Source organism: Heliangelus exortis, chromosome 11 (genome assembly GCF_036169615.1).
Source record: "Heliangelus exortis chromosome 11, bHelExo1.hap1, whole genome shotgun sequence".
Classification (NCBI taxonomy): Eukaryota; Metazoa; Chordata; class Aves; order Apodiformes; family Trochilidae; genus Heliangelus; species Heliangelus exortis.
In genome coordinates, this window is record NC_092432.1 from 8,612,263 (window position 1) to 8,639,657 (window position 27,395).

Here is a 27,395-nt window from a genome sequence, read left to right on the forward strand (position 1 = left end):
GGACTTGCCATGTGAATAAAGGAAGCAAGATGTATTCTTACTTGTACAGGCAGACTTATCTAACTTGGAATCTCTCAAAGAGAGGCCTTCTCTGTGCTTTCTTTATAGTCCCTGGAACAGAAACAGCCCAAGCAGTCACTGTTGGGAGATTGTGGTCTGTGATATTCTCGGTCATGCTGGAAATGCAGCATGGTTGTGGGAGAAAGGACCTGAACAATAATCATAATAATCCTCTGTGTTAGAAGAAAAGTGTAGGAAGAGATACAGAAGGGCAGAAATCTACTCTTGCATTAACAATAAATACCTATTTTTATCAAAGGTTGTTCACAAATAACAGTATTGAGGTGATCCTTTCTCAGTTATATCACTGATCTCAGAGTGTTTGCAAAGGAATTCAGTTAATCTTATATTTAGCTCTAAATATGACAGGTAGAGTTTAACAGGATCAGTAGTGTGGGTGAAATCTTCACTGACAGACACCTAAGGAGAAGACATTATTCCTTTGGAGAGCTGTTTTGGGGATTGTTCACCAAGGTGAATTCCCCATGTTTGGTGTCTGCTCGAGTAACAGTGCTGGACTCTTGCTCCTGGAATGAATAAAGAAGAGAGGTGGATCTTGCCCTTAGTTAAGTTGGTGTGATGTGAACACTCAGAATGGTTGTTTCAAGGAGGTTCCTTCAGACAGAGCAGTTTGGAGGTTTCTCCCCATTGGATGTGCTGTTCAATAACTTTATATAACGTATCTGAAAAACTCCTGAAAGCTTTGACAGGTGTGTCACTTTTTTGTCTTGAAACTGTTAAAAGAAAAACCTCTTCAAAGTGCCCTCGAAAAAGAAAACAAAGCATTAACATATTTTCATTGCTACACAACATACTTAACCTTCTGTACTTTTGAGTTGCAGGATGGTTGATCATAAACCATGTCAATAGCAAATATTGGTTTGCAAATTACTGTTACCAAGGTTTGATGCTGCTGACTGAAATTCTCTGATTATATTAAATACTGACTTGATATTAATTGAAAGCTCTGCTTCAACTGCTGCATTTTTAAAGTGCCATCATCTGTTTGCAAGGAAGCAGAGTGGGGGGAGGGTGAGCGAAACATAAAATTATTTGAAATGTATTTAATATGCAGATTTAGTGAGTAAGCTAGTATAGATTTGCTGTTATACCCAGATGGTGGTATTTTATTTGTGCACCATAGCTCTAAACTAACAGCCCTTCTCCAAACCTGAGCTGAGGCTGCATTTTTTTTTTTTTTTTTTTTTTTGCCAGTGTGTATATATTCAGACCTTGAGGCAAAGAATGCTTTCTCTGTCTAATTCCTCCTGGCTTCCCTTTGAACAAAGTTGCAACTAACACTTGGTCCTTTCATTGCTGTCCTGGTCCTGTATCTTTGTGCACCTTAATTCTTGTACATTCTAGAAATGACTACTTTGTGTCAAACATAAAGGAATGTGGCTAGTGAACAGTCATCTTTTGCAGCTTCAGTTATCTCTGAAAATTGTTTCTTTTCTCATAATTGCTGAGGCAAGCTGGCAGAATAATTGCTATATGGACTTGAATGTAGATCAGTTTAAACTCATTGGCTATACAGAAGGTGTTTCTGCAGTGTAGGCATTCAGCTTCATTGACAGCTTGGGAAAAAATATTTTTCCTTTCTATATTTTATACCAAATACTCTATAGAAAAAAGTGACAGCCTCGTAGTGCAGAAGGCAATCCATCACAGTGGTCAGTGACTACCTTAGGTCAATGTAATGTTGGTTCATTATTTAAGGCTTTGCTATATGGGAGGGTATGGGGCTTTTTAATCTTCCTAGGTAATCTGTACTTGGAAAGGGAGTGTTGGTAGGGGTTTTTTTGTGGGTTTACAGGTGCATTGTTTTTTGTTTATGGTTCAGCCTATAGTCTTGTCTTTTCTCCAAACCAGAGCTGTAAGATATGGGGAGGAAGAGACCACAGCCCACCAGCCTCCATCCCTCCCTCCCTGGCTGGAACCCCCTGTACTGCACTGAACAAGGGGCTGTAGTACGGATCCCTGCCTGCCTCTCAGCTTCATCTGCTCCTTATCATTCCTGCCTGCCCCCTTCCCACGCTGTGGAATCATGGCAAGCCATCTTTTGACATTTCTGGGGAGTTTTACATAATCACTGTTTTGTAGTGTTCAAATCCTCTCCGATCTCAGTTTCTTAACCTGTGCAGGACCACCTTGTTGGAGGGGTTTTTAGATTAAAATTCTTCTAATTTAAAATAAATATTGAAAAGCCCAACATTTTGGCACATTATTTATGTATCCACACATCTATTGAGAAAAATATATTCTAATGAATACCTCATACGTCAGTCCTTTTCATGATTGACATGAACAGCATGAAAGAGGCAAACAAGATTTGTGCTGTCTCTTCAAAACAAAAGAGCATAGTGCAGCTATTTTTTAAAGCCTCTTTTTAATGGGAATTTTAAATGAAGATAAAAGATTCTCTTTCTGAAACTTGTGAAATCATGTCATTATTCTTTTTGGACACTGCTTGTACTGTTTTGCCAGTGTGTAATAAATTCTATCAGAACGGAGATCTTGCCTGTCAGGATATGAGGGGTTTGTTGGAATATTATTTTTGTGTGTTCTGCTGAAGGTTACAACTCGTTTCCCATCTTCATTCTGCCTTGCTATAAAGCAGACATGGTGATTCAGGCAGGACACTGTGACCAATGACTTTATACCCAAGACTTTTCGATTTTGCAAGTGTTTTTTTTCGTTTTACACAGTGAAATGTGAGATTAGGTTATGTGTTTATTAAGAAAAATGGAATAGAGGTGCACTTACTGTTACATTTTTACAACTATTAACTAGAGGGTTCTCTCCGTTGTGTTTCAGTTGCCAGTGGAACCAGTGAAGGATACACCTGATGTGATGCTTTTGTGAGGGGTTTCAGGTGAAACCATCCCAGTGCTGGCCTGTGTGTGCCCTCAGTACCTTTGACATTCATATTTTCAGAGTAGGTGGAAACACTGCAATTGTAATAACTCGAAAGTTTGTTCTGGGATGTCACCTGTGGTCACATTATTGTACGTGGGGAAGAAGCAGGTAGGGAAGAGGTTGCCTTTGGCTTGAGTGTTAAATCACTGAGAGTGTTGTGTGTGCAACCCTGGGGATCTGGGGAAGTCCAGGCTGCTGGTGCCAGTGCTGAAGGCCACAATTTGGGGTGACCAGAGGGTGTGGAGTGTGTCCTGGCTTGGCTGCAGCCCCTGGCAGGAGGCAGAGTGCTGGCTGCTGGAGGTCAGCTCTGGTCTGTGCCAGGCAGCTGAGGGGTCGTCAGCTCTGAAACATCATTTGAACAAAATTGGGTGAGCAAAAATGTAATTTATAGTGAAATGGTGATTGCATCAAACTTAATCAGATTAAATACACATCTTTTCTGAAGACTCCTTGGGGAAAATGATTTTCTCTCCACTTCCTCCAGAAATGAATAATCACTATCACCATCTGGAAAATATTATTGTGACCTTTCTAATACTGTTCACATTTCCTGTGCTTATTCACTGCTCTTGTCTGGATTGTACATAGATTGCTGTGACTCAAACACATCTTATATAGATCAGTCTGTCTTGGTTATCAGAGTTAGGAATTGAGGCAGTGTTGCCTGACTGGCACTCTATGCAGATGTAGTTTAGAGGGCATTTTATATGACTGTTCCCACATTCTGAACATGCAAATCTTAATTTTCAATTGGTAGGGATTCCTCTTAGTAATGAGATACATAGTATTGTCACTTTGCAAGGGTTTTGACTTGAGTATGGCTTATATCAGTTGCTAATATGAAATGTGGTAGAGACATGAAATCTGTAATTGCATGAAGTTTTATTACACTGGACTTTTAGAAAGCTTAGTGTTAAAGAAACCCAACAAAATTGTCTGCAAACCTCCTCCCTATGATAACAAGCCCTATGTAAACTATAGTTAAGTGACTGATCAAAGTGTATTTTCTTATTAAAATAAATACAGTAATAAAATAATTGTATGAGGTAATTTTATACCAGCTTGATTCCTAGTCTTAGGTAGTCACCCTATTGGGATGTATATTTGTCCACCTTGTTCTAAAGGTATAAAAATGCTTTAGAAATTGCATAACAACTTAATGGGAAGTAGACAATCACACTGCCTAACACAGGAAACTAATTCAGGTAGCTAATTCAGGAAGTCAATCTTCCTAGTGTCTCTGTGTAAGAAGTGAAGAAAGAGGTTCCTGCTTTTTGTGGCTCTCTGGAGGAGCCCAACTGGAGAGCTGGGCTTTGGTCCAAGGAATAGCTTCTCTCTTCTGCTGACTTAAGAAGAAAGTGTGGGACAGAAACCAGGTAAGTTAGGTACATAGTAGACCCATAGGTCATTTTAGCAATGACCACAGGAGTGGCACAAAGCAGTTGCCATCCATAAAGTGGCTGGTAATTTGTGTGAAAGAGTTGATGATGTAGGGCAAGTCTAAAGAGAGCACCACAACTACAATCAGTAGTGGTGGTGTAGATAATCCACTTAGGAGGTAAACTGAGAATTTATTCTGCTCTATTTCTAACTTGCTTTCTTTAGAATGGCACAGAAATAGTGGTCTGCTGCTTATTATGTATACAGCTTAAGAACTTTTATATTCTTTAGCCTGAATTTCAGTCCTGTAACACTGTCCCCACTTTCTGTAATCATCTCTCAGGCCTAAGAGATATTACCTCTGACCGCCTCACAAGAGTGGTATTTGCTTAATATTTCCTTTTCTGTGCTAATTTTAAGAATGCTCATTTATGTGGAGAAGAACAGTGGTCTACTATTTCTTTTTAAAAAAAAAACCTTGTTTTCTTTGTATTCCTGGCAGCTGATGAGCTACTTTTAGGGGGTCTGGAGGATATGGGCATCTGGAATCTTCAGTTGCTAGTACCCCTAGTCCAAATATAAATGAAAAAAGTTTGAGAACTACTGGCTTGAAGGTTCATGTCACCATTGCCAGCATCATGATTACTGGCAATTAATCAGAAAATCTTGCTTTTACAGAATGGATTTTGATGATGAAGATGGAGAGGGGCCCAGCAAATTTTCAAGGTGAGCATTTACAAAGAGCTGGCCAAATCACTGGTTTGTTTCGGTGGAGAAAGACAGCTGTCTCAATACTGATGTTTTAAAGCCAACATGGGTATGATGGAAGGACTTGCCAATAGCTTGACCTAAATTCTAGTTACTGTTTTTTATCAGCTTCCTCTGCAAATTAGACATTCTGGCAGAAATCTGCCCAATGTAGTTATTGGCTTACAGTATGTGTGTCGTAGTTTCACTCTTCAGTTATGTGAAATGAGAAAAATAGTGATAAGCTAAATAATTTAGCTTATTATTTCAACTGCTGTTGGTGAACTTTGGTTATTTGACATTGCTGAAGTTGTCTTTCTGCCACTGAAAATTAATTTTATTTTGAATTTGTTTCAGATGTAAACTTCTTATTAAGACAATGTGACAGATCACAGAGGTGTGGATTGCTGTTTTTTAAGTTTAAATCTTATTATGTAGTATTAGGTGCAACTGAATAGTAAAAATTGCCAAAATAAATGTTAGTTAATGTGGAATATTCTAGGCTAGAAATAAAAGCAAACATGAAAGCATCATTACCATTTTTTCATTTTTCCTTTTTTTCTGGTCACACTGCATTTTTTCATAAGAAACAAATCAGCTGCAGTTGAGGGGTAGATACTTTGAGGCTTACCAGTAACTGCTGATTATCCAAATTTTGATTGTAGCTATACAGCAGCATCCATGTCCCAGCACAGCTGTCACTGTAGGGTTTAACAAGATCTTCCTTGCCTGGAAGATAAGGACACTGGACGTGTGTTGTAAGACCGCATCATGACCTACTGGAAAGGACCAGCAGCACCCCTGTTAAGCTGATGGAATTAGTGGACAGAAAGGATATTTAAGTTTGTGGTGTTAAACTGGTGATCTGAGGAGTAGTTCTAATATTTACTAGAAGATTCATCTTAGGGGAACAAGATTTGTGATGACCTGTGCCTGCATAAGCATCAGGGTTTGTAGGCACAGTGGTACACGTGGTTTGGTCTGTCTCCGTCCTGGCTTCCACCTTCCAAAGGTTGATAGTGGTGAGAGGCAATAGTTGCATTATTTTTATTGAAATATGCTGTGCTGGACTTAGACTCAGTTAATTTTAGATGTCAGATCAAAATCTGATATTTAAATCTTAAATTCTGTAAGAATCCCAGATTGTTCTGCCTTTAGGCTGCACGGAAAAACAGGGCAGAGATGCTGAGGGCCACATGTAGACATCCTCTTCTAACAGTTCCCTCCTTTTAGGACTTCTCCCTTCTCCAAATTGCTCACATGACTGATTCCTAGCTTGTCTTGGTCCAAATTATTTGATTAGCAAAGAACTACTGTTTAAATGTTTAAGCTAACCCAGTTGGCATTAACTGGAGTGCCTGAAGAAGCATGCATGCAGAGAGGTTATCTGGGAGACTGAAAGGTACAAAAGAGTATCTAAGGGCAATAATATCTTCAGCCTGGCCAACCAGAGAAGTATGAGCAGACAAGTCCCTGGGTAGCAGGAGCAGAGGGGGTAGTGGTGTTGGCATGGTGCTGCATGAGAGGTAACTCACTTTGCTTCTCAAGGGCTTCCAAACCAGCTCAGGTATCTCATCATCACATGCATCTACTTCTCACATAACAGCATGTTGCCATTCCTCATTCTGTCTTTTTGTTTAAAATTTTTTTTGTTCAGTCTGTTCTCTGGGCAGGGTCAAGTAGGAAGAAAGTGGTATTTTCACTTGACTGTTTTGAAGGTACCGGTGTTAAATGCAGCATAGAAAGAAACACAGCTCAAGTCTCACTGAAGCTTTCTCTTCAAAGTTTGAATGAGTCTCACTGGGGAAGGAAAATAGGAAGGATTTTGCAGAGGAATTTGCACAGTTGGAGTACTTAAAATTAGTTTTATTACATTTGAGAAGAAAAAAAAATGTTAATAGGTTTTTGGAAGTGTCATAGACTCTTATAACAAATTTCATCAGGAAAAGATCCTTCCAATGCAAAATTTCACCTGACTATTCTTGAGCAGTAAAAGTCTTCAGTTCTAGAAAAGCCATTAGCCTTATTTTTGTATTTTTGAAAACCTTCAATTTTGTTTCAGAACAAGCATTTTGGTCTCTCCAAAATTAAGGTCTGTTTCAAAAAAATGTGTCTTTTTGTAGCTATTCTGGCAAAATCTGATTTCAAAGGTTTAGGATATTTTTAAGAAAGGGAAAGGAATTAGCAGCATGTTGGTTTTTTAGAAAAATGCACACTGGGATAGTCTCAGTGCTTCAGAAGCTTTAATCCCATGAGGCACAAGTCCCATGGATCAGGATTTCTTCCATAAAATTGCTGCACGTAGGTGTTCGCGCATCTAACTTGTGTTGATTTGAGTAGGAATGGGGTACCTGTTTACTTCTAGATATTTGAGCACATTTTAATTTCACTTCTATTTACCCAGCAGTTCCATTTGCCTGACTGACTTCTGCCAGTCTCCCAGCAGACAGTTCAGTGTCTGTACCCTCTAGAGCTTTTTTCTGAAGGCTCGGTATACGATGCATTGCACTCAAGTGTGTGTCTCTGCCCTTCCGTGTTATCTGTAGACCATCAGTGCCCTCTGCTGAATGGAGTGAGTTGTGGTTGCAGTCTGGAAAAGATAAAGCTCTTTCCCTTCCAGCACAGCAATGAATATTTCGTGGGCTGCTGTCAATAAAAGCTCAGTGGTGTTCTCTGTAATGGTGTTCTCCCAAGCAATGAGTGTATGTCAAAGTGTTTGCATAAATCCACTGAAATATGTCTCCGACTTTTAAAAATATACAAATGAAGCTTTTGAATTGGCATGGCTTGGAAGTTTCATCAAACTCCACGTTTTCTTTGCTTAATCATTCTCACGCCCTCTTTTTCTTGCTGTTATTTGTGATAGTTGGCAGTTGTGATGCTGTTTGCTTTCTGCTGTGTGTTGACTGTCATTCAGTGCATAACCCTTGTGAGTTTACGTATTTTCTTTTGTTTCTAGGTATGATGGTAATCAAATCTCTGGTGATAAGGAAAAGTTTGCAAGGTAGGCGTGTTCTGTGGAGCTCTTCCGCTGAGAGAAAAAGAGGGGGATGGTCGTATCCAAAAACTCAGTAGGTGTGCCTTAGCTTAGAAAGCTGGTTATTTTGTTTCTAGATGGGAGGATGATCAAAGAACTGCTGACAGAGAAAGGATGGCCAGGTAGGAAGAAGGAAATGTGGTTTGCCCCCATTTTTATTTTATATGGTGCCATTCTGACTGATCAAAAGTCAAGAGCGGTGACTGATCCAAAAAAGCATTACCTCACAAATGCTAACACTGGACACAAGCAGGTTTGGATCAGCTCCTGCAGTCTCTGTGAACTTCACTTCCCTCCAAAATTTCCATAAAAAAACAAAGTTAGAAATGACAGAATTAGGACATGATTCTGTATACGTGTTTATGAATGCCAGGGCTCCCAGGGCAAACACTTTTAGAAGAGGAGCACAGCCTCTCTTTTCTTTTAAGAATTTAAATTTGAACTAGTTTCAGGAAAGTTTCAGAGTTTTGTTTGCTTGAATGTTTTCATGGCCTGTTGATTAACATACTGTTACGTTCTAGCTTTTATGATCATAAATGAATTGGACTGTTGGATATGCTTCTCTTTCTTCTCAGGAAGTTTTGCAATCTGTTTACGCTCTATAATGGTTGGTTTTAGTGTTCAGGAGTATTACAGTACTTTAGTGACAGACAATGGAATATGTTTTTATAAATGTAAAAGATATGTTGAGTATGTGTGTTCTTTGTCTTTTTCTTGAACATCATTGCTTTGAAAATGCTGAATTTAGAGCGAGCTTTTGTGGTGGAAAAATGTATTTTTCTTTCTTTTGTCCATATTTATCTGCATGCACATGGTGTGTCGGGCCCAAACAAGTGGTATTTCTGGAGACAGTGCCTCGTGCATGTAACACCTACACATCCAGGGGCAGCATACAACTCGTAAAGTAGGGTGAGCCCACATATTGCTACACACAGCATACTGCAATTTGGATTCTTTCCTGCCTTTTTAGAAAAGGCTCCATTATTAAAAGTAGCCAAGAAGTGTGCCAAGCCTAGCATCTCCTTTCGTGATCACTGTTCATAACAGTCAGCCCCAAAGGATGTTGGAGTTTCTTCTGATGTTGTGTTATTGTGCCTGTCAATGCTGGTGGACTCTCCAGGTGATCACCTCACATCTTGTTGGATCGACTAGCAGTCCCACAAGAAAATGCCATGCACAGTTCATTGAAATCAGTGGAAGATGCTACTTTGACATCCGAAGCATCGTGTACCTGTCATGTACTTGTATTTAGCTGCCACCTGACAGGTACAGTCTGGAAAAAATAATTGCTAGGCACTGAACTATTATTTTTGGTCCATTGGATGATTTAATCTTTATATAGTGATGTAATTCCTTAGTAGCGATCAAGCAATGGTGATTTACAGTATGGGAAAACTGAACTACCGAGTATTAAATTGTAAAATATTTTGGTGAGTGTTCATTTTGAGAATTCTGAAATTTGACTCACCACCTCATTCATATGTTTGCTATAAAGAACAAGAACACCGGAGCTTGACTCGAAGTGGAACAGCATCATATACTGTCATTGTTATTTCCCTGCTGTACTAGATTGTTCTCAAACATAAATTCTGGTCTGTCTAATAAGCCAGATGTTTATTTGCTGTCTTTTGTACTCATGTTATTTATTTACTGGGGTTTTGTATGTACTGTTACACCATATATGGTTCTAGTCCTGCAGCCTGTAGGCATGTAGTGTCTCCCTACAGGGATGTGGGATGTTCAACGCAGCATTACAGGACTGGAGATCTGTGCTGTCATTGACTGGGCTTTTTTTTTAAGTCATCAGTGTTGCTTACTGCTGACCTGATCCAGCTGTTAGTGAGAGATTTTCTCTAAAAGAGGCCTTTTATAAGCAGATCCAACACCTTGAGCAAGGACTGGAAGGTATGAGATGCATCTGGAGCTGGCAGTTGTCTGCTCCTCACATCATGCGACTTTATTGTTTTGTCCTTAAACCAAAGGAGATTAAACTGGTTAAGAGATTAAGGCCAGAAGCCAATAGCTAGAAATACAGATGCTTTTCACAGCTATGGGCAAATAATTTTTTTCCTTTGGTGGCCTGGATTTTCTGTCTATAAGCTGAGGGATAATAGTACTTGGTGAAGCAGTTTGCTCTCCTGCAGTGAAAACAGCAAAAGAAGTGGTCAGAATTATGATTTGTTTCCTCTGACTGGAATAGCTACACTGATCATGCCTGCTTTTCTGTTGGTTTGGTGTTTCTTTTAAATGTTCAGGGAGAATCACAGTGAAATTGAGAGGCGCAGGAGAAATAAGATGACCCAGTACATCACTGAGCTGTCTGATATGGTGCCCACTTGTAGCGCCTTGGCTCGTAAGCCTGACAAGCTGACAATTCTTCGGATGGCTGTTTCACACATGAAGTCCATGAGGGGCACTGGAAATAAATCTACTGATGGAGCTTACAAGCCTTCATTTCTTACAGAACAGGTAGAATTTTTGCAAATGTCTGTTTTGTCTGGTTTGTGGTCTTAAGTTATGTGGGGAAATGCCGAGAGAGGGTCTCAGCTTGATCCTTTGCTCTTGTGTGCTATCTGGGACAAGTTATTTATCCAAGATGTGGATAGACAACGTTATGTGATGGACTGGACTTGATCTTAACTGTGTGGCAAATCTCTCTCCCTGAAGCAGCAAAATGGGCATTCTTATTATTGAGGTCTGTCCATCTGAAAAGCAAGTCACTTGCCAACTCTCAGCCTTGGAAAGGAATTTTCACCTCCAAAACTGAGCTCTACCCATCTTGACAAAGATTCTTTAAAATAGGTAAAAATGAATGTGGGAAAACCTGCCTCTCCTGCCTGGGGTTACAGGAAGGTTAAAAACATTGAGACTAAACAATGCCTAGGTTCCCAGCAGCTGAGCTTGGCAGAGATTAATCCTGTCTGTACTGGCTGGAATCCTTTGGTTATATTTTTGATGGAAGAAGGAAGATGCACCCAGTGCTTGAAGGAAAACTGTGTTTAACTGAGCGCACCGGAAAGTCCTCTTACCTTTGTTTTTGAAGTCCTGTGGGTGTAATGTGCATTTTTGTGGTCTGAACAATTTAAGCACTGACACATGTAAGTTATAGCTAGGAGCAATACTTCTTTCTATTAGAGAAGCAGCAGCTGCTGCTGACTTCTTAGTGTTCACATCTCTTCTTATTCACACTTTCCTGAAGTGTGTTTCTTGAGGAACTGTGCCATGCAGCTGGTTGCTACTAGGGCACCGTTGTCACTTCTTGTTGCAACTTTTTGGATTTTTTGAACCTTGCAGAATGACAATCTTCACTATTAATAATGTATGCATAACAGGTCTCATTACCCTCTGCATAGTGCAGCTGGCTGCGCAATGAGAATTTTTTTATTTAGTAAGCGGTTTAGAATTGATGTGCTTGCTCTACAATGAAGTGGCAGAAGTTGACAGTCTGTTAGGAGTTTCTTTAGATGACGTACCCATGTTGGTAGGATTTACAAGACTGTGATTCTCACCATACCAGCTAATATCTGGCCACTTGCACAATAGTTGTGCTGAGCTGTCTAACCTGGAATCGGACTCAGTTTGTCCAAAGCTCTCTGAGTTCCACATGCAGACTCTTAAGAGGGTCTAGTGATCACTGGAGCTTGTTTCCCAGGAATTGGGGTGGTTTTTGTCATTCTTTCCTGTGAGAGGTTTTCAGACTCTGTTAAGCAAAAGCAGCCTTTCTGTGTGATGCATAAAAAAGGTGTTTTCATGTGCAAGTCAAGGTATTTGATGTCTAGATCCATCATTTGAAAATGAGGGACAGTAATACCTTTCTTTAAAGGCCTGTGGTCCCCCATCCAGTCCCCAGGTGGGGTTGGGCTCTGGGTGCTGTGTCTCAGGAGGATGTTTGGGTGCCTGAGGACAGAAGTACCCAGGATGCTGAGCAGGAGACCATGTAAAGGAAAGGCCAAAGACAGGAGTGTTCTGTACTCTTTGGGTTTCTGAGTCTTCATATTCACAGGCTGGAAATGGAAAACAAGAAGTGATACAATCTTCTTGTGTAGAGGCTCAGGCCCCCTAATGGGAAGGGAGGTGGGGGATTCCTGTCCCTGTTCCCATTTCATTTTCTGCCTTTCATCCAGTGACTGTTTAATTTACAAATATCTCCATCCTGAGGGGAAAAAGTGAAAAAAACCCACAGTCCAGAAATACTTGTTGGTTTCTTTCCAATTAAATTATTCAGGATGTTTAATTAAGAGATGAGTTTGGCATATGAGTTATAGCTGTTCATTTTCTCTGTTTGTACTCTTAAGTAACTTTTTTTTTAATGTTAGATGCCTATCATAAAAATTGAATGAGTTTTAGTTACTTAATTTTCCTCAAGTACATTGAGATCACCAGATGAAAGGCAGTAAAGGAAAACAAAGTTTGGTTTGCTATTAAGATGAGCAATTTATGGCTTGCTGCAAGTTTAATTGTGTTGTTGTATCAATACTACAGTGAGAATTTCTGCTTAGGTTGTGATCAGCTGCTAAGATCACAAGAAAACATTATTCTTTGGCAGTGACAGATGTCTTTTCTTGCATTCTAATAAAATCCTTTCTTTGGAAGGAACTGAAACATCTTATCCTGGAGGCTGCAGATGGGTTCCTGTTTGTAGTTGCAGCTGAGACAGGAAGAGTGATCTACGTATCAGATTCTGTGACTCCTGTGCTGAACCAGCCCCAGTCTGAATGGTTTGGCAGCACTTTGTATGAGCAGGTTCATCCAGATGATGTGGAAAAGCTGCGAGAGCAACTATGTACATCTGAAAACTCTATGACAGGTCAGATATATCTGATAGATGGTTGTGTGTGTTATAGATCCCTGCAGAGTTTTTCTGACGTTCAAAATGCATGGTTTAGAAGTCTGGTAAAAAAGAAATTCAGCAAGATTGAACTGACTTTTTCTTGCTTCCTTTTTGCTTGACTTCAGTCAAACCACCATGTAGCTCTGCATTGGAACTTCTGGCTTGAGTAGATTTGGAATCTGTATTGTTTTCAGACTTGTTCTGGAAATGTAGATTGTTTTCCTTTCAACCTCAATGAACTTGTGACTTCTTCCCGAATATGTATTTCTTCAGGGTAATGTTTATCTTGAAGACAAAAATCATGCCTTAGGCTTTTCCATTTCCATCAAAGTTCCTTGTGGTTTGCTAACAGGGATCCTGGGGAAAAAATCTGGTGCTTGGCAGCTGAAAATGTAGTGGTTTTTGAATTAAATGCTTGCTCCTGTAGAAGTGATGTAAATTAGTTCTAAGTTGACTGCCTATCATTTTGCACATAAAACTAAACCATATCTTCAGTATAACTCTGGCTCTTACAGATATTCATGCTCAAGACTGCCAATAGGAAACTACCCTTGTCTTTAATAGGTTATATGTATGTTGGAGCTATGAGGATTAGCTAAATCCTGTCTTAACTTAAACTTGGAAAGGAGGAAACCCAGCTTCTCTTTTTGTTCTCCCATATAGTATGCTTAAAGGAAAAAGCTAGGGGAAAATATTTATAAGCAAATCCTAATCCATGCAAAAATCACATAATTTAGTAATACAGAATTTTGACCTGTTTTGCTGGAAGCTCTGTTGTGTTTCATAACTCAAAGGACAGTGATCCAGTTTTGAGTGAACCAGCACGCTGTTTACAGCTTCCATGTCAAATCAGTGCCAAATTCATGATTTCCTGTGGTTTGAATGTGATGTGGTTTTGGCAGAGCTCTCTTGTATTGAAATTAGAAACTCAAAGCAAAATTCTGTGGTAAAAATCCAGATGGATCAAAACCAAGTGAACAGTTAGGGGAACCTGTGCAGAGCAAAACAGCTGAGTATCAGACCCTGAGAGTTGCAAAAGAGAACCTTTGGTTTTATTATGTAGCATGCAATACATTTCAAGGTGTACCACCTTCCTCCGAGAAGCAATTGCTCCAGAACCTCAGAGAACAGTCATATTTTGACTTCCAAAAGTGCTCAGATGCGGGGCTTAACCTGCTCAAGCTAGAGGTGGACAAACTCAGAGCACTACTGAAAACCCACTCTGTATTTTTTCCAGTTATAACTGTGTGTTTTTCTTTCACACTGAATTCATCTGTAGCCAGTGGGAAAAGAAGTTCAAATTACAGTATTTATAGGGCTAAACCTTTTTCCTGCCTGAGTCTTTTGGAGTTTTCAGATTGATACAGAAGGCTTGCTAGTCTGCTGTGTGTGGACAGCTAAACATATTCCCAGTGTGAGGAAATCATCAGCCTGCTTAGAGTCCAGGGTATTCTGCTGAGCTACAGCCACAGCTCACAAGCAATAAACACAATCATCAGTCTGCTTCTGAATCAAGGATAGATATGTAGTTGTGTGTACATCACCTCTCTTAAGATTATTATAGAACAGACTTTTTAAAGATGTTTGCTGCGTTTTACTAGCTTCTTTGTAACAGGTAAGAACAAAACAAAGTGTTGCAGTGAAGAGAAATAATGGGTGCCTTATTGACATTTTAACTAAGTAGGCAAATGCACTTCCTTTAAGACAGTGTTTATCAAATCATTTGGGCAATGCCCAAGTCTCTCTTGGCTTTCCAGAGTTATGTTTCATGCAGAACAAAGGGCAATGCAGAGCCTGAAAGACATGCAAACTGCAAACCAGCCAGCATTTGACATTTTTCCTGCTCAAAGTGAAGTTCACTGCAGGCAGTAGGAAAAGCATCATCTTCTAGTGATCTCTGGCTGCTGAGCACAGGATCTGCTTAGGGAAAAGAGGAGACTGGCAGGTGAAAGTGTAATGGTATGTTTTGATTTTTAATTTTCCTCTCTTCGTCATCTTCTCAGGGTCCATTACCTCAACCCTGTAATCTCCTCCTTCAAATGGGGAAGCAATGACAGCATCTTGACAAAGGAGAAACTTCACTTGCCTTGCATCACATCAGAGCAAAGTCCTTTGGTTCTGGGTTTTTTGTCCTGTTACAAGCACTGCACATTAGTGCAGCATTGCTGGGGTTTTCCTGGCACCTCTTAGCCATCTGACTTGCCCAGAGAAGCTTCTTCAGACCGTGAGGAGTTGGGAGGCTGCCACTGCCAAAGGGGAGCGACAGAGAACGAGTCAGTGGAGAAAGCAGGCTCTGGCTCACATTTCTGTCCCCAGGAATAGGGCTGGGACTGGGACTGTGGCTGTGTGAGCGTTTCTTTGGCAGGCACAGCAGCTTATGCAATCCTCACCTCATCTCACCCTCTCCTCCTTTGGCATTTGTGTGGTACCAGGATGAGTCACATCAGTGGGGCTCACCCAGCCGAGCTAAGCTAAGCAAAAAAACCCTGATTTTGGTAGAGACAGCTCTTATCATAAGGTTGCTTGAACTCCTGTGCTAACACCAAGGAAGAGTGGGGAGTGAATAGTTAAGGGTAAGGAGAGAACAGGACTCCAGGAGCAGTAAAAGCCTCTGCCAAATTGAAATGGCTGTTGAAGTATGGCCTAAACTGTGTAGTGTGTTTGGGGAGTTCTTTGCTTGCTCTATTTTTAACTCACAGGATATGGGGAAGGATGGATGATAGTTTCTATTCCATTTTATGCCCTTGGAGATTTTATTCCCTGGAAATGGAACAATTGTCTGCTTATTTGTTGTACATTAATTGCTAGCATATTGTAGCAACAGGAAAGCTGAACTGTGAAATACATATGTACAGTTTGAAATGGTCTAGAAAAGACAGCAGCTGAAACTTGAAGATAGCAGCAAACAGGGCTCCCAAGAAATCTTTACATGCATCACGAGCATGATTAATCAGAATGGGGCAAATATTCAGAGTAATATTTTTTTTCCTCTTTTCTTGGCAATCTGCAGATGGGAAAGCAGATCACTTTACATTTTAATGAAGATCAGATCCCACAGATCCATTAGCAAAGACTTCTTTGCCCTTAGGAGGCACTGATGAAACTTGATGGATGTTGGGTTCAGGTGCAGGTTCAGGGTTGGGAGCTGTGAAGGGCTGAATAACACACAACACGGTGGAATTCTGCTTGCAAGCAAGAGCCTCTTGCTGCAGGCAAGAACAAATAAACAGCTCAGACAGCAGTTCTTGGTGCAGTGAACAGACACAACTTAGATGTCAGTTCAAAGAAAACATCTTTTGAGGAATACCTCTGCTACATTTACTCTCCAAAAAGTGACAGAATAAATATTGTAGTAGACTGTCCTTCTGTTGAAATACAGTGTTCCAGAACATTTTGCTGAGTCTGTTTCTACCAATCTAATTCTCCATAAGCAGTTAATGAAAGAGCAGAATGAAGCATAGAGGCACCTCTGTATGATTCACTGGAAATACTCCAGCTGATTCCACGATGTGTCTCAGATATGCTTGTCAAAGCCATGAGCTCCATGTTCCTACAGCCAGCATCTCCAGTGGTGCAAATAGGAAACACCCAAGTTTATTATATTCCATGCTGAGCTCCAAGCCCAGCAATCCAGCTATAACCTTTTTCCTTCAGCCTCACTCTCTATCACTAAGGCGAGGTAGGGAGCAGCCTACGTAAATCCTATTGGTGCCACAAAGCCTCCTGTGGACTTTCAGGATCAGGAGTCCTTGCAAACTGCTTTAGCTGAGTAGTTATGGAGTGCTGAAACTGCAGACCTGTGACTGCAAGAAAATGATGAGAACCAGAACCTCTACAGCTATGCTTTTCAAGTGATTTAGAAGTGACTAAGTCAATTTACTTGCTAGCTGAAAAAGATTAATTGAGGTTACTTCTGGACAGAACTTGTGTGCCAAGTGTAATCTTGGCAATGGTATTTTATGGCCATATTTTCTAAGTAGAAAAGAGTAGAAAGTTGTGATGGAAATGGTGACTGACCACAGCAAAAGTTGAGCTGATAGGTATCTTTTAAGAAGAAAAGACCGTTGTGTGACAGTCCACTGTGGTTTCTGAATTACAGAAACATCAGTCTCTGTTATGCAAGCAGAGATTTGGATAGGGGAACCTGTCTGGTGGAACCTTCAAATAATATGTTGTCCTGAAATGATGGCTTCAGCATATGCACTTTTCTGTCCAACTGCAAAGCTTTCTGTTACCAAGCACAGTTTGTATACTCAGCCACAAAATCCAGGTCCTGTAGATGGAGTCAAACTGTCTGTAAACATGAGGAAAATAGTATTAAACTCAAAAGAGGGTAGTGCCAGAGACCAGTGGAGAAGCACAGTAAAGCTTTGCACAGCACTGAACAGAGAGAAAGGGTTCAACAAACAGTAAATAACCATGTGAAAGGGAAGATTAGGAATAGCCTCTCTCTAGAACACTCTTCGTGAAAATCAGTGCAGGGTTGTTTTGAGCTGTAAGCTGTCTTATTCTCCCATGTCAGTTTTCAAACTCTGATTTCTGCGTGATCTTTCTTAGGAGAAAGGGAATTCTTATACAAAAAGCCAGCCAGTGAATGCAAATGTGTCTCTTGTTCATGTTCACTGTTTTGAACTCTGACTTCAGTGCATGATTTAGGAGAGACTCCAGCTGATAAGGAGACAAACTGGATGAGACTCCTGTTTGACTTTATGAGCAAAAGTCTCTGGAGAAATTTGAAGACTAACTTGAGGCATGCCCAAAAACTCAACTCTGGCAAATACCATTCTGTTTATGCTTTAAATGTCGTCATCAGTAACGGAAAATTTATGTCTAATAAAAAAGTAATATACTATCAAAATCTTTAATTAATGGGATGACTTCTGCACTATATTAGCAAACGAGGAAGCTTCTCATCCAGTTAAAAATTGGATGAACCTATTCATTTAAAATAAGGGTAAAAAAGTCTATTTTAGGTATTCATGCCAAAAATTTTATATCAAAAAATTACATTATCGGATGTTCTGTCTTCCCCTTTGTAGAAATTAAGATACTTGCCAAAGATGCTTTCTATCCCAGAGCTCTTAACTGTCCTTGAAAAAAAAACCAAACAAAAAAACCCCATAATTTTTCTTCAAAGAAGTGTGCCCTATCTGAGACAGTTTTCAAAACTAAGAGCTGTAGTAAACTTCCTTTGGGGCTTTGTCTTCTACCCTTTGGTTCTGTAGAGCACATGTAGCAGAGGTCTATGCATTCGGAAGGTGCTCTGCCTGTGAAGGGCTCTTTCAACTGACAACATTTACTTTCTTTAATTTTGTTTACTTCTGTCTGTGAACTCTTTTAAGTACATGAACCCTAAAGAACCATCTGTCTCTGAAACGTGCCCAGCCCAGCAGTTTAGGAAGTCAGAGTACAGAGAATTAAAACCAGATCACAATATTCTGAATTTTAGCACCTTATCACAGGATGACTGACCTACAAGACCATTAGCCTCTGGGCAGTTAGGGAATGAGTTCTGTAATTTTTTGTTTATAGAGTGCCTTTTACCCCAGGATAAAACTGTGGTTCATCATCAGCTGTTTTCATTGAATGTCCATGAAACGAACCAATTTGTAGGGTGAAATCAAGCAGGCATCCAGTAAACAACAGAGAACAAGGTGGGTAGGATGGGGAGGAGAGGAAGTTTCCATATACTTGATGGTGTCCTGAAATCTTTTATATCTCTACAGGACTATCTGAAACTTGACTCTTAATATTTTATGGGATTTTCCAACCACACACATACACCCACACACACCCCACTTAGGAGGGTGGAGGCTGCAGAGAGCTGTGCCAGTATTATTGCACCTGCAATGGAAGAGGAGAGGAAGATTTTTGAAAACAGGAGTTTCAGCACTGAGGCTGTCACATCTTTTCCAGCATCTAAACTCTTGAAACATCCTGCCATGTATAGAGTATATAGGAGTGACTCATGACAACAGAGTATTTCAGGTTTCGGTCTGGTTTTACTGTAGGATAAACCAATTTTGGCAAGGTATCTTTTCCTGTTTCAAGTGTGAAGACATACTTGGCTCATTTGGCTCACCCTACCAAACCACCATGTGATACCTGTTTTTCAGCAAAGTTATGTGGTCCCACCGGCATTGCGGAGAGTGAAGAGGATGTTTCAGATGTGAGACTTCCCATACACACCAGCCTGTTGCCATGCTGTTGTTCCAAAGAAAAAATCCTGCTCGCACTTTTGTGGACTCTTTGTTCTCATAACAGGAAGGTTACAGGGCCAGCCAGAGATGGGCTGTAGACTCAGGCTGTGGCAAGTGTAGGAATTTGTAGGGTTTTGGCTTTAGTCTGTTTGTCTGGTGTGTCTTCTACATGTAGGATGGAGGAAATTATGTTCTACTGCTTCCCCCATCTCCATTCTATTTGTAAGCAAACAAATTTGAGAAGTAGATGCTCGGGAGGAGGAAGGAAGGGAGCTGTGCCTCTTGGTATCTCCATCTTGCCTGTCCTGTTGGGATGCACTTAGGAGTGATGCCCAAAGCTTTTTTGTGTTCAGGTTCTCTGGGTTGATCAAGCACAGTTTACCAGCTCTGGGACAAAATAAGAAAGTAAGTGAGTGAGGGCCATCCCAGCCTGTCAGTGTACTGGCCTCTAGAAGGCAGACAGGGAAAGTTTTAAATATTCTGTGCATTAAATTAGGCATAGGGGACTTAATATTTCCTTTGCAAGTGGGTTGCCCTGTTGTGCAGTCAAAGTGAATGAAACAAATGCTTCATTCATTTGTGGCTGTGTGACCTGTGACTGTGGTCCCATGATCTTGCAAGGGTAGTGTGGAAGGTGGAATTTGGCTTTCTGTGCTATTTATGTGAGAGAGAGGACTGCAGTGCCTTAGAGGGACATTCCTACCCTTTGACATACTAGACAATACCACAGAAGTAAGAAAACCTCAGTCTGCTCTCAGAAAATGGGTACTTTCAGATGATCATATTTTAAATGTATGGTACATTTAATATTTCTAACTTATTCCAAGAGAATTTTGTTTTGCTTTGGTCTCTAGGGCTTTTTCTGCAGGGAAAAAAAGATCCCAAGTATCAGGGTAAGCCAACTATGTATAAAACAGTTCATAAAGCAGCCTACACAAACACAGTGACCCAGTGGTCTCCCTGCTGCTGAGACACTCCATTTAGGGGGGGATAGTACTGGAAAGAAAACTAGTGATGATAAGTTGCATTTTTTAAAATTACTTTGCTAATTATAATGGTGGTTTAAAGAGGTCAGTACATTATTTTACCAAAATAAGGAAGCAGCTTTAGCCTCGTACTCCAAGACACACTTATTACACATGATTAGCATTAGGGAAGGCTTTTAGTGTGTATTTTCAGGTGCTAGGGTATGCATGTGCAAGTGGATTTTGTGGCTGTTATTTCTTTTCAGTCTTCATCACCTGGAAACTGTCATGCACTTAGGTCTGTTATCACAGATGTTTGACTGGATCATATTCAATTGCTGGGCTCCAAGGGTGGTGGGTTTTTTTAAGGTTCAATATTGATTCAACCTCCTCTGTTTTGTTAAAAATGGTGAAATATACAGGGTTAGTGATTACCCTCCCTTTTTCAAAAAAAATACTAGTGATTCACAAATACTTAACCAACTTCTTTGATTAACACTGCCAATAAAGCAGTCTGAGCATCTCTCAAAGCCTTTTGAACTGGCCCTGTTTGCAACCCTCTGTAAATCTCAGGTGCTTCACTGCTTCAGTGAGACCAACACAGGTACTGGGAGGGTGCAGTATTAGCCTTAACATCTACCCTGTGGAGAAGTAGCTTTTTCTTTAGCCTAATTTAAATGTTGTGTTGTCTCTATGAAGTTAATAGAATGCACGCAAATGTTTTATTATTACATGATGAGCTGAGCAACAGACTGGGGAGGCAGAGGGGGGACAATTGTCCACCCCAAGTGTCTGTCTGCTTCAAAAGGGGAGTAACTGACTTAGCCCATGCTGTTAGCATTTCTCTTTTCTTAGCAAAAGCTCTCCTTTTTCATGGTAATGAGACAGCAGAGGCAGGACTTTCCCTGGGCTCTCACCAGCTCACTGGGACCATGACACCCACTTGCTCTTCACTGGTAGCTTGCAAAGACCTGTGTGGAGGGAAATGCCTCCCAGCAGCACAGAACCAGAGTGGTAAACATGGCTCACTGTCTATTTTCTGTGATTTGCTCTGTTTTGTCATAGTGTCTTAGATCTGAACTTACACCATCAAACATTCTTTCTGTTTTCAAAGTATGGACAGTTTTGCATCTAGTGTATAAGTGTCTCGAGACTTCAAAAAGAGAATTAAACCCTATAATGTTGTCTTGTCCCCACACCTTATTTAAATGAGCTAAAGGAGTAGCCTATAAAAACAGCCAGACAGCATCCTTGAGTCTTCTGTACTCCTCTCTCTCCCTCCCTCCTCCCATGCTTAAATTTAATTCTGTGCCCAGCAAAATATCTCACAAAATCATCTCACAGTCATTATTTATTTTCTCTAGTGAACTATTACATGGTATATGGAACAGACCACAGACAAATTTCAGAACCAGATGATACTACTATTTAAGAATAGTAGTATATCCCAGTTATTTGAGTTTGATAATGAACTCCAAGTAAGACAGAGTGCCAGGAACTGAGGCTTTCTTGGCAGAAGTGTTTTTTTAGTAAAGCTTCCTGTTGAACATTCAAGTGAAACAAATAGGTTAATTTAAAAGCTACTTGCAACCTTTAGGTACTGATTTATTATGCAGATGTGAATGGTAAAAAAATAAATTGCATTTTATAGAGTTATTCTTGATAGCTGTCCTGTCATGGGAGTCTCAGCTGATGGTGCTTTGGAGTAACTTGTTTCTGGCATTTTCCATTCTGTTTGTAGCTGTAGAAAGTCTGCTCTGCCTTTTGAGGAGCTCTTTGTATCTTGGATCACCAGCAGGCCTTAGTATGATAATTTTCTGCAGCTCAGACTTTCCCTCAAATTTATCTGATAATTTTAACTGAAGTGCTACCCCAAACTGCCCAGCTCACGGAACCATGAACTTGGTGATATTTATTTGTTCAGAGAGTGAGCCTGAAAGTACCTACAGAGATCAGAATGTGGCTGTGTTGTGACATATAAATCTATAGCAAGGTAAATCTTCTGGTGATAAAGTTCAAATGGACAGGGCAAGGATTAAAAAAAAGAGAGGATCATCACCACTTTACAGATGAAATAGAGAAAGATTTTACTTATGTCTAGGGAGAACTACACATCTATATGTTTCTTCTAGCTTTTTTATTTACCTTGCTGAATATTTCACATACATAGAATCACCATTGTTGAGAGTTCAAAATAGGTTTAGTCCTTAAAATTATTTTGATTTTTAAGTTTTTTTAATGTTGTAGCATAACTTTCAACATATGCTTTCAATTATTTGCTTGGTGGTTTTTTGTCCAGTTTTTCCAGGTCCATCAGCAGAGAAACTTCCATGTGATCTGTAACACTATCCCTTCAGATAGTCCCTTAAAATTAACTCAACAGCAAGGCTCAAAATCCCACATAGTTTCCTTTTTAATTTAATTAAAATGATGCATATTTGTTCAACACTGTGGAGAATTGCATGATGCAGTCTGGTTAGTCAAACCTGAAGGCAGGCACAGCAGAGACCTTTTGGCCTCATAAGCTTTTATAAGAACAAGCTGTATTAAGCAAGCAGCTGTGTAACATGAGGGGTTTCTTACTGAAAAACAAGAGGGGGTGAGGAAGCTTTCCAATTTCCCCTTTGTGGGTCAGTGTCTCCAGTTGGTGAGTAGGGTACAGACAGATACTTAAAAATAGCTGCATTTCAATTGCATTACTTCTTTTTATTTTTTAACATTGCTTTTGATTGGATCAACTCTTCATTCTATTGTAAGAATGTCATAAATTGACTCTAATGCGTATACAACGCCTTTTGCAATTAGATGATGTAAACCTTAACATATTTAGAGAGATTCAAATAGTCCCCCTGAGAAGCAAAATGAGTGAGGAAAATGAGGTTTGATGGTTTCTATTTATAAGTGGAAAATTATCCATCGTTACAGGATAGGTAGTTCAGGAATTTTTTCATGAGTATAGAGGGACAAGTGAGCAATAGAGAATATGTCCTGGTTCTAAGCAACCTCACGAAAGTGGTGTATTCAATTCAAGTGAAATTTCTTTTCCTTTTTTGGACTAGTTAATTTCAGGTTCTACATTCATGTATCAAGGGATTATCACAGGATATAGAGAAGGATAAATCAGCTGCCCAACCTCTATAGTCTTCTTTTGGAAGCATAATCACGTTTATTTCTCATTTAAGCTGATTATGCCATGATAAGCATTTAGTTGTCATGAGATTTTTATGGACTTTCTGAGAATCACTTTGGATTATATTATTGAGAATTTTCACCTACAGATAGTGTCTTTAAGAACTCATATTGCTCGTATGAGCTTGGACCATGTTTGTAGCTGCACCTCTGCTGCTGGCTGGCCACTGGCAAAGAAAGTTGTTCCTTTGGGCTTCTTTGAAACAGCGGTAAAGTTGTGGATCTCCTCTAGAAGTTGCTTTCATGTCTGCCAGCATATGACATATACATTATTTTGTATACTGCTGTGTTTATCAGTGTATTAGTGAGGCTTTGTAATGTACTGGTTTGTGCACTGGGGTAAGGATATGATGCTGCTTCCTGCTGCACAATAAAATAAGCACAGGAGAGTAGTCAAGTCTCAGCCTGTGAGAGCTAAAGCACTTTCATAACATTTGGGTGGAAGGTACTTTTAGTTGATGTGTGTGCAGTATGATAACAGCTGGGAAGTCCTGTGTGGTCCCTGATTTTGTTCCAGAATAATTGCTTTGCTCTGACATGGGTTTATCAAGAGTAATTTAATATAAATAAACAAGAGTTTCTCTTTGTTTTCTGGAACTTAACTGGTTATCCCAAGCAATGAACTGTGTCTTGTATCTGTGCAAACTGTTGTGAAGTCAATATCCAACCACCATTTCTGTCTTTATGCACATCTTTCCTGTCCTCGGGTAGAGTACCAGTTGCTTTTTGATGCTTCAGTAATGAGTGATAAGGACTTTGCTGTGCTGCCTCCTTAAAAATGATCAATAGTTCATTTACAAAGTTGCACTGCTGTGTGATGGGTTGGCCAGTAGTAGTTTTAATTGAGAACATGGATTTTAAAGCTGATCTCTGTCACTGCTTTCTTAAGACTTAATGTACTAATACAGAGCTTCACCATAGAATTCCTTTGTTCTCCGACTCTTCAGTTTGGGCTAGGCTTACATTTGGAGCTGTGTCTGGAAGCATCAGTACCTTGACCATCACTTTGCTTTTCTTATTAATTATTTCCTCTTGTTTTCCTGCATCCCTGTCTTGCTTTTTCTGTTTTGATAGTAGGATAAATATGTTTCTAGTTTTCGTAGGAGTTTTTGGGTCAGTATTCCTGTGTCCTGTTTGTCTTCCCTGAGTAGCCTGTGGAGTATTTTTGATGAGCACAAAGTCATCTTTTGTTACCTTGTCCAAACTAAACTTATCCTTTGTTTTATTTTGCCTGGAAGGAAACATGTGGACAATCCAGTGGTTGAGAATAATTATGAAAAATCTAACTTGTTCTTTGTAAGACAAGACAGCATCAACTACAGCACAATGCTTGCTGGGTCATTAAAAGTATTGAGGATGAGGTGAGACTTCGTAGAATAATTCAGACTGGTTTTCTAACAGGCCCAAGATTCTGTGCAAGACAAGGGTCCATCTACTGATGAGTTAGAGGAAAATGAACAATTGTATCACGTAGTTTGCCAGCATTTGTGTGCATGTGTCCAAAACAAATTTCTGATCTTAGTAAACAGATGGTGGTAGTCCTTTGCTGCAGAGAGGATGTGAATACTGTGTAATTATTTTTAGAGACAGGCATTTCAACTTGCACTGAAATTTTTGCACAAGAATGCCTTCACATAGCAACTCTTCTTTTTAATTACAAACTGTAGGATTCTTAAGAACTGGAAATCCATCAGAGGAAACATTTGTGTTAGAATTAGGTGTTGAAGCTTACGGAGTTTTTAATCCACCACAAAAAAAACCTCACCAAAAACCCCACAAAAAAATGAAAAAAGTAACAAAGAGCAGACTGTGTTTGATTACCAGGCTATAAACCTTAGCATGCAGTGCTTAAGTGTGGAGAAACAAGTTTTATAACAGGCTGATGCTATTGTGTAAAGATGGATTTGAGCCAAACTCCCAGATTGAAACCCCATGAACTTCAGTATGCCCAGGCCAATCCTTGGCTTCAGTTCATCTCATACACTGCAGACACAGGAAAGGTATTTGAACATTAGCAGTAGCAATTGCGGATCCCAAGGGGGATGGTTCATGAATAATCTGTTCACTATTTGCACACACAAGGGGCAAATCAGTGCCAATATGAACATTTATCCCTTTGATGATTATGACAATGTTTTTAGAGCATCTTTGAAAGCATGCTTCAGCATAAGGCAAAGGGAATGTTTCTGGCATGTATCCTCAGCACTTGAATTAGTTACTAACCTCTTTAGTGGGAAGAGCTTTAAATGGCTTCTCTAATTTTACCAAAATAATTCATTTCATGCACATTGTCCTCACCTCTGTGGTTCTCTTGACAACCCTTGCCTGTAAATGACAGCTGATGTTGGATTCCTGGGCTGCATGGTAGATTCCTGCTCAGAGGACAACTGGTTTATTCCAGCTGTGAGCAATACTGCCTTCTGAGGTGGGAATGCGGTAGGTAGATTTCAGCAAATTATAAATTATACCTGGGTCAACCAGAGGGATTTATGTGCTGCTTTTAATAAGTACTGAGCTCACTTATTTGCTTTCTGTTTTGCAGCAGAGTAAACTCTGGTTTCCTCTGAGTTGTGCAGCTGCTGTAAATGGTAATAGGGCAGCAGCATCAGTGACAGCAGTGATGTGATGGAGCCACATGTCCTGCACTTTCTGTATTTGAGAGTTGTGTTTGAAGCTAGAAAAGGGAAAAGTTTAACATGGAAATGAACTATATGCAATTACCAGTTTATGGGGAAGCTCATGTGGGGTCCAGCTGGTGATGGTATTGGGTTGTTAAACCGTGCTTCTGAAGAAACTAGAAGAAGAAGTAATTATTTTTTTTAAATGCACACGTGCACTATTCAGTTAGTGGAAGTTCTTAAAGCATCCTAGAATATTTCTTGCTAATAAGAATATAGTCGCCAACTTTTACATCAAATGTACTTTGTGCGTGTTTCCTGTGGAGAAACCTAAGTGAGCATTTATCACCAGGGTAGCAGCAGCAGTGTAAAAGATGCAGGAACCCACAGAAAGATGCATATTTTATGGTTCTGTGACAGAACTATCATCAGAGAGTGCCACCTCTTTGACCTCAGCTGTCGGCATAACTCTGGGTCACGATTTATGCCAGTTTGCTTGACTGCAATGTGGGACCTGCCAAGATCCATCACACAAGCAGCTGCAGAGAACTATAGATGCTATTAAATCAGGTATAAGATGATTTTGCAGTTCCATGCTGGCAGAAACTTAGTCATGTGGGTCCATTCCCTTCTCAGAGTCAGGTGAGTGGCAAGGAACCTGGCGAAAAAGAGCTTGTCTTGGGAATAGGTGACACTGTGTTGTCACAGTTGCAGATTGTCACAGCAATAGAAAGTCGTGACAAATACTCTGGTACAAGTCCACAAAAATAAAGTCTAGGTCTCGAAGATGTTTTTTTGAGCAGTTAACACAAAAATAGAAAGAGGTAATGCTGTATCCAAGTCTCCACCATTAAACAGGAGAGGTGTCCAAACAGGGAGAACTCTCAATGATGTGGCTGCCGTGCTGTGGGCAGACAAGGGAGCAAGCACTTGGGAGTCCTCTGCCATTCCTTTTTGCAAAGCTAGTATTTGCTTCTGCTGCACAGCCTTGGTTGCATATGAATCTCACAACTGGTTGTTTCCCAGTTTATTCTCCCAGATACTCTCTCCACACCTGGCAGCACCAGTATTATCTGTAAAGCTCCAGCAGAGCTATGAGCCCTGGCATGCTGTGTCTTAGGAGATCCCTGTTATTCCAGGGAGTGCATTGACAGGCTTGTTTGAGCTGAACTGAAATTTTTGTCCTCAGCCTATTCAACTATAATACTTCCTCTTTTTTAATATAATTTAATTACAACCTTCTAATAATGTATGAAACACAAACTGCTTGTTCTTTAACAAAATTTGCATGGAACAAGCTGCCAGGAGAGCTTTGTTGTAATATCTGTGTACCAAACATTCCTCTGACTCATAGCTCCACATACCCCCTGCAGTGATTTTGTAAGTCAGGGCAAAATTTAGATTACTATTTTTTTATCTGGTATGTACTTCTAAGGTATTTCCAAACAA

At 40.0% G+C, this 27,395-nt stretch overlaps 1 protein-coding gene across 12 annotated transcripts in view; it reads left to right on the forward strand.

The window, feature by feature from the left end:
* Nucleotides 1–27,395, forward strand: part of ARNT2 (aryl hydrocarbon receptor nuclear translocator 2) — a 173,066-nt gene that overhangs the window by 86,505 nt on the left and 59,166 nt on the right. For 7 of the 12 annotated variants that reach the window (XR_011727963.1, XR_011727964.1, XM_071754360.1 and 4 more), the window contains exons 3-6: nt 5,038–5,085; nt 8,066–8,110; nt 10,399–10,612; nt 12,737–12,950. Coding sequence is in view for 8 of the 12 variants with exons in the window: in XM_071754360.1 (XP_071610461.1) it covers nt 5,038–5,085; nt 8,066–8,110; nt 10,399–10,612; nt 12,737–12,950 (521 nt within the window). In the remaining 4 variants the exon portion in view is untranslated. Of the gene's footprint in view, nt 1–5,037; nt 5,086–8,065; nt 8,111–9,271; nt 9,410–10,398; nt 10,613–12,736; nt 12,951–27,395 lie in introns of those variants that run through there. The other 5 variants (XR_011727965.1, XR_011727966.1, XM_071754361.1 and 2 more) reach the window with 2 other exon arrangements.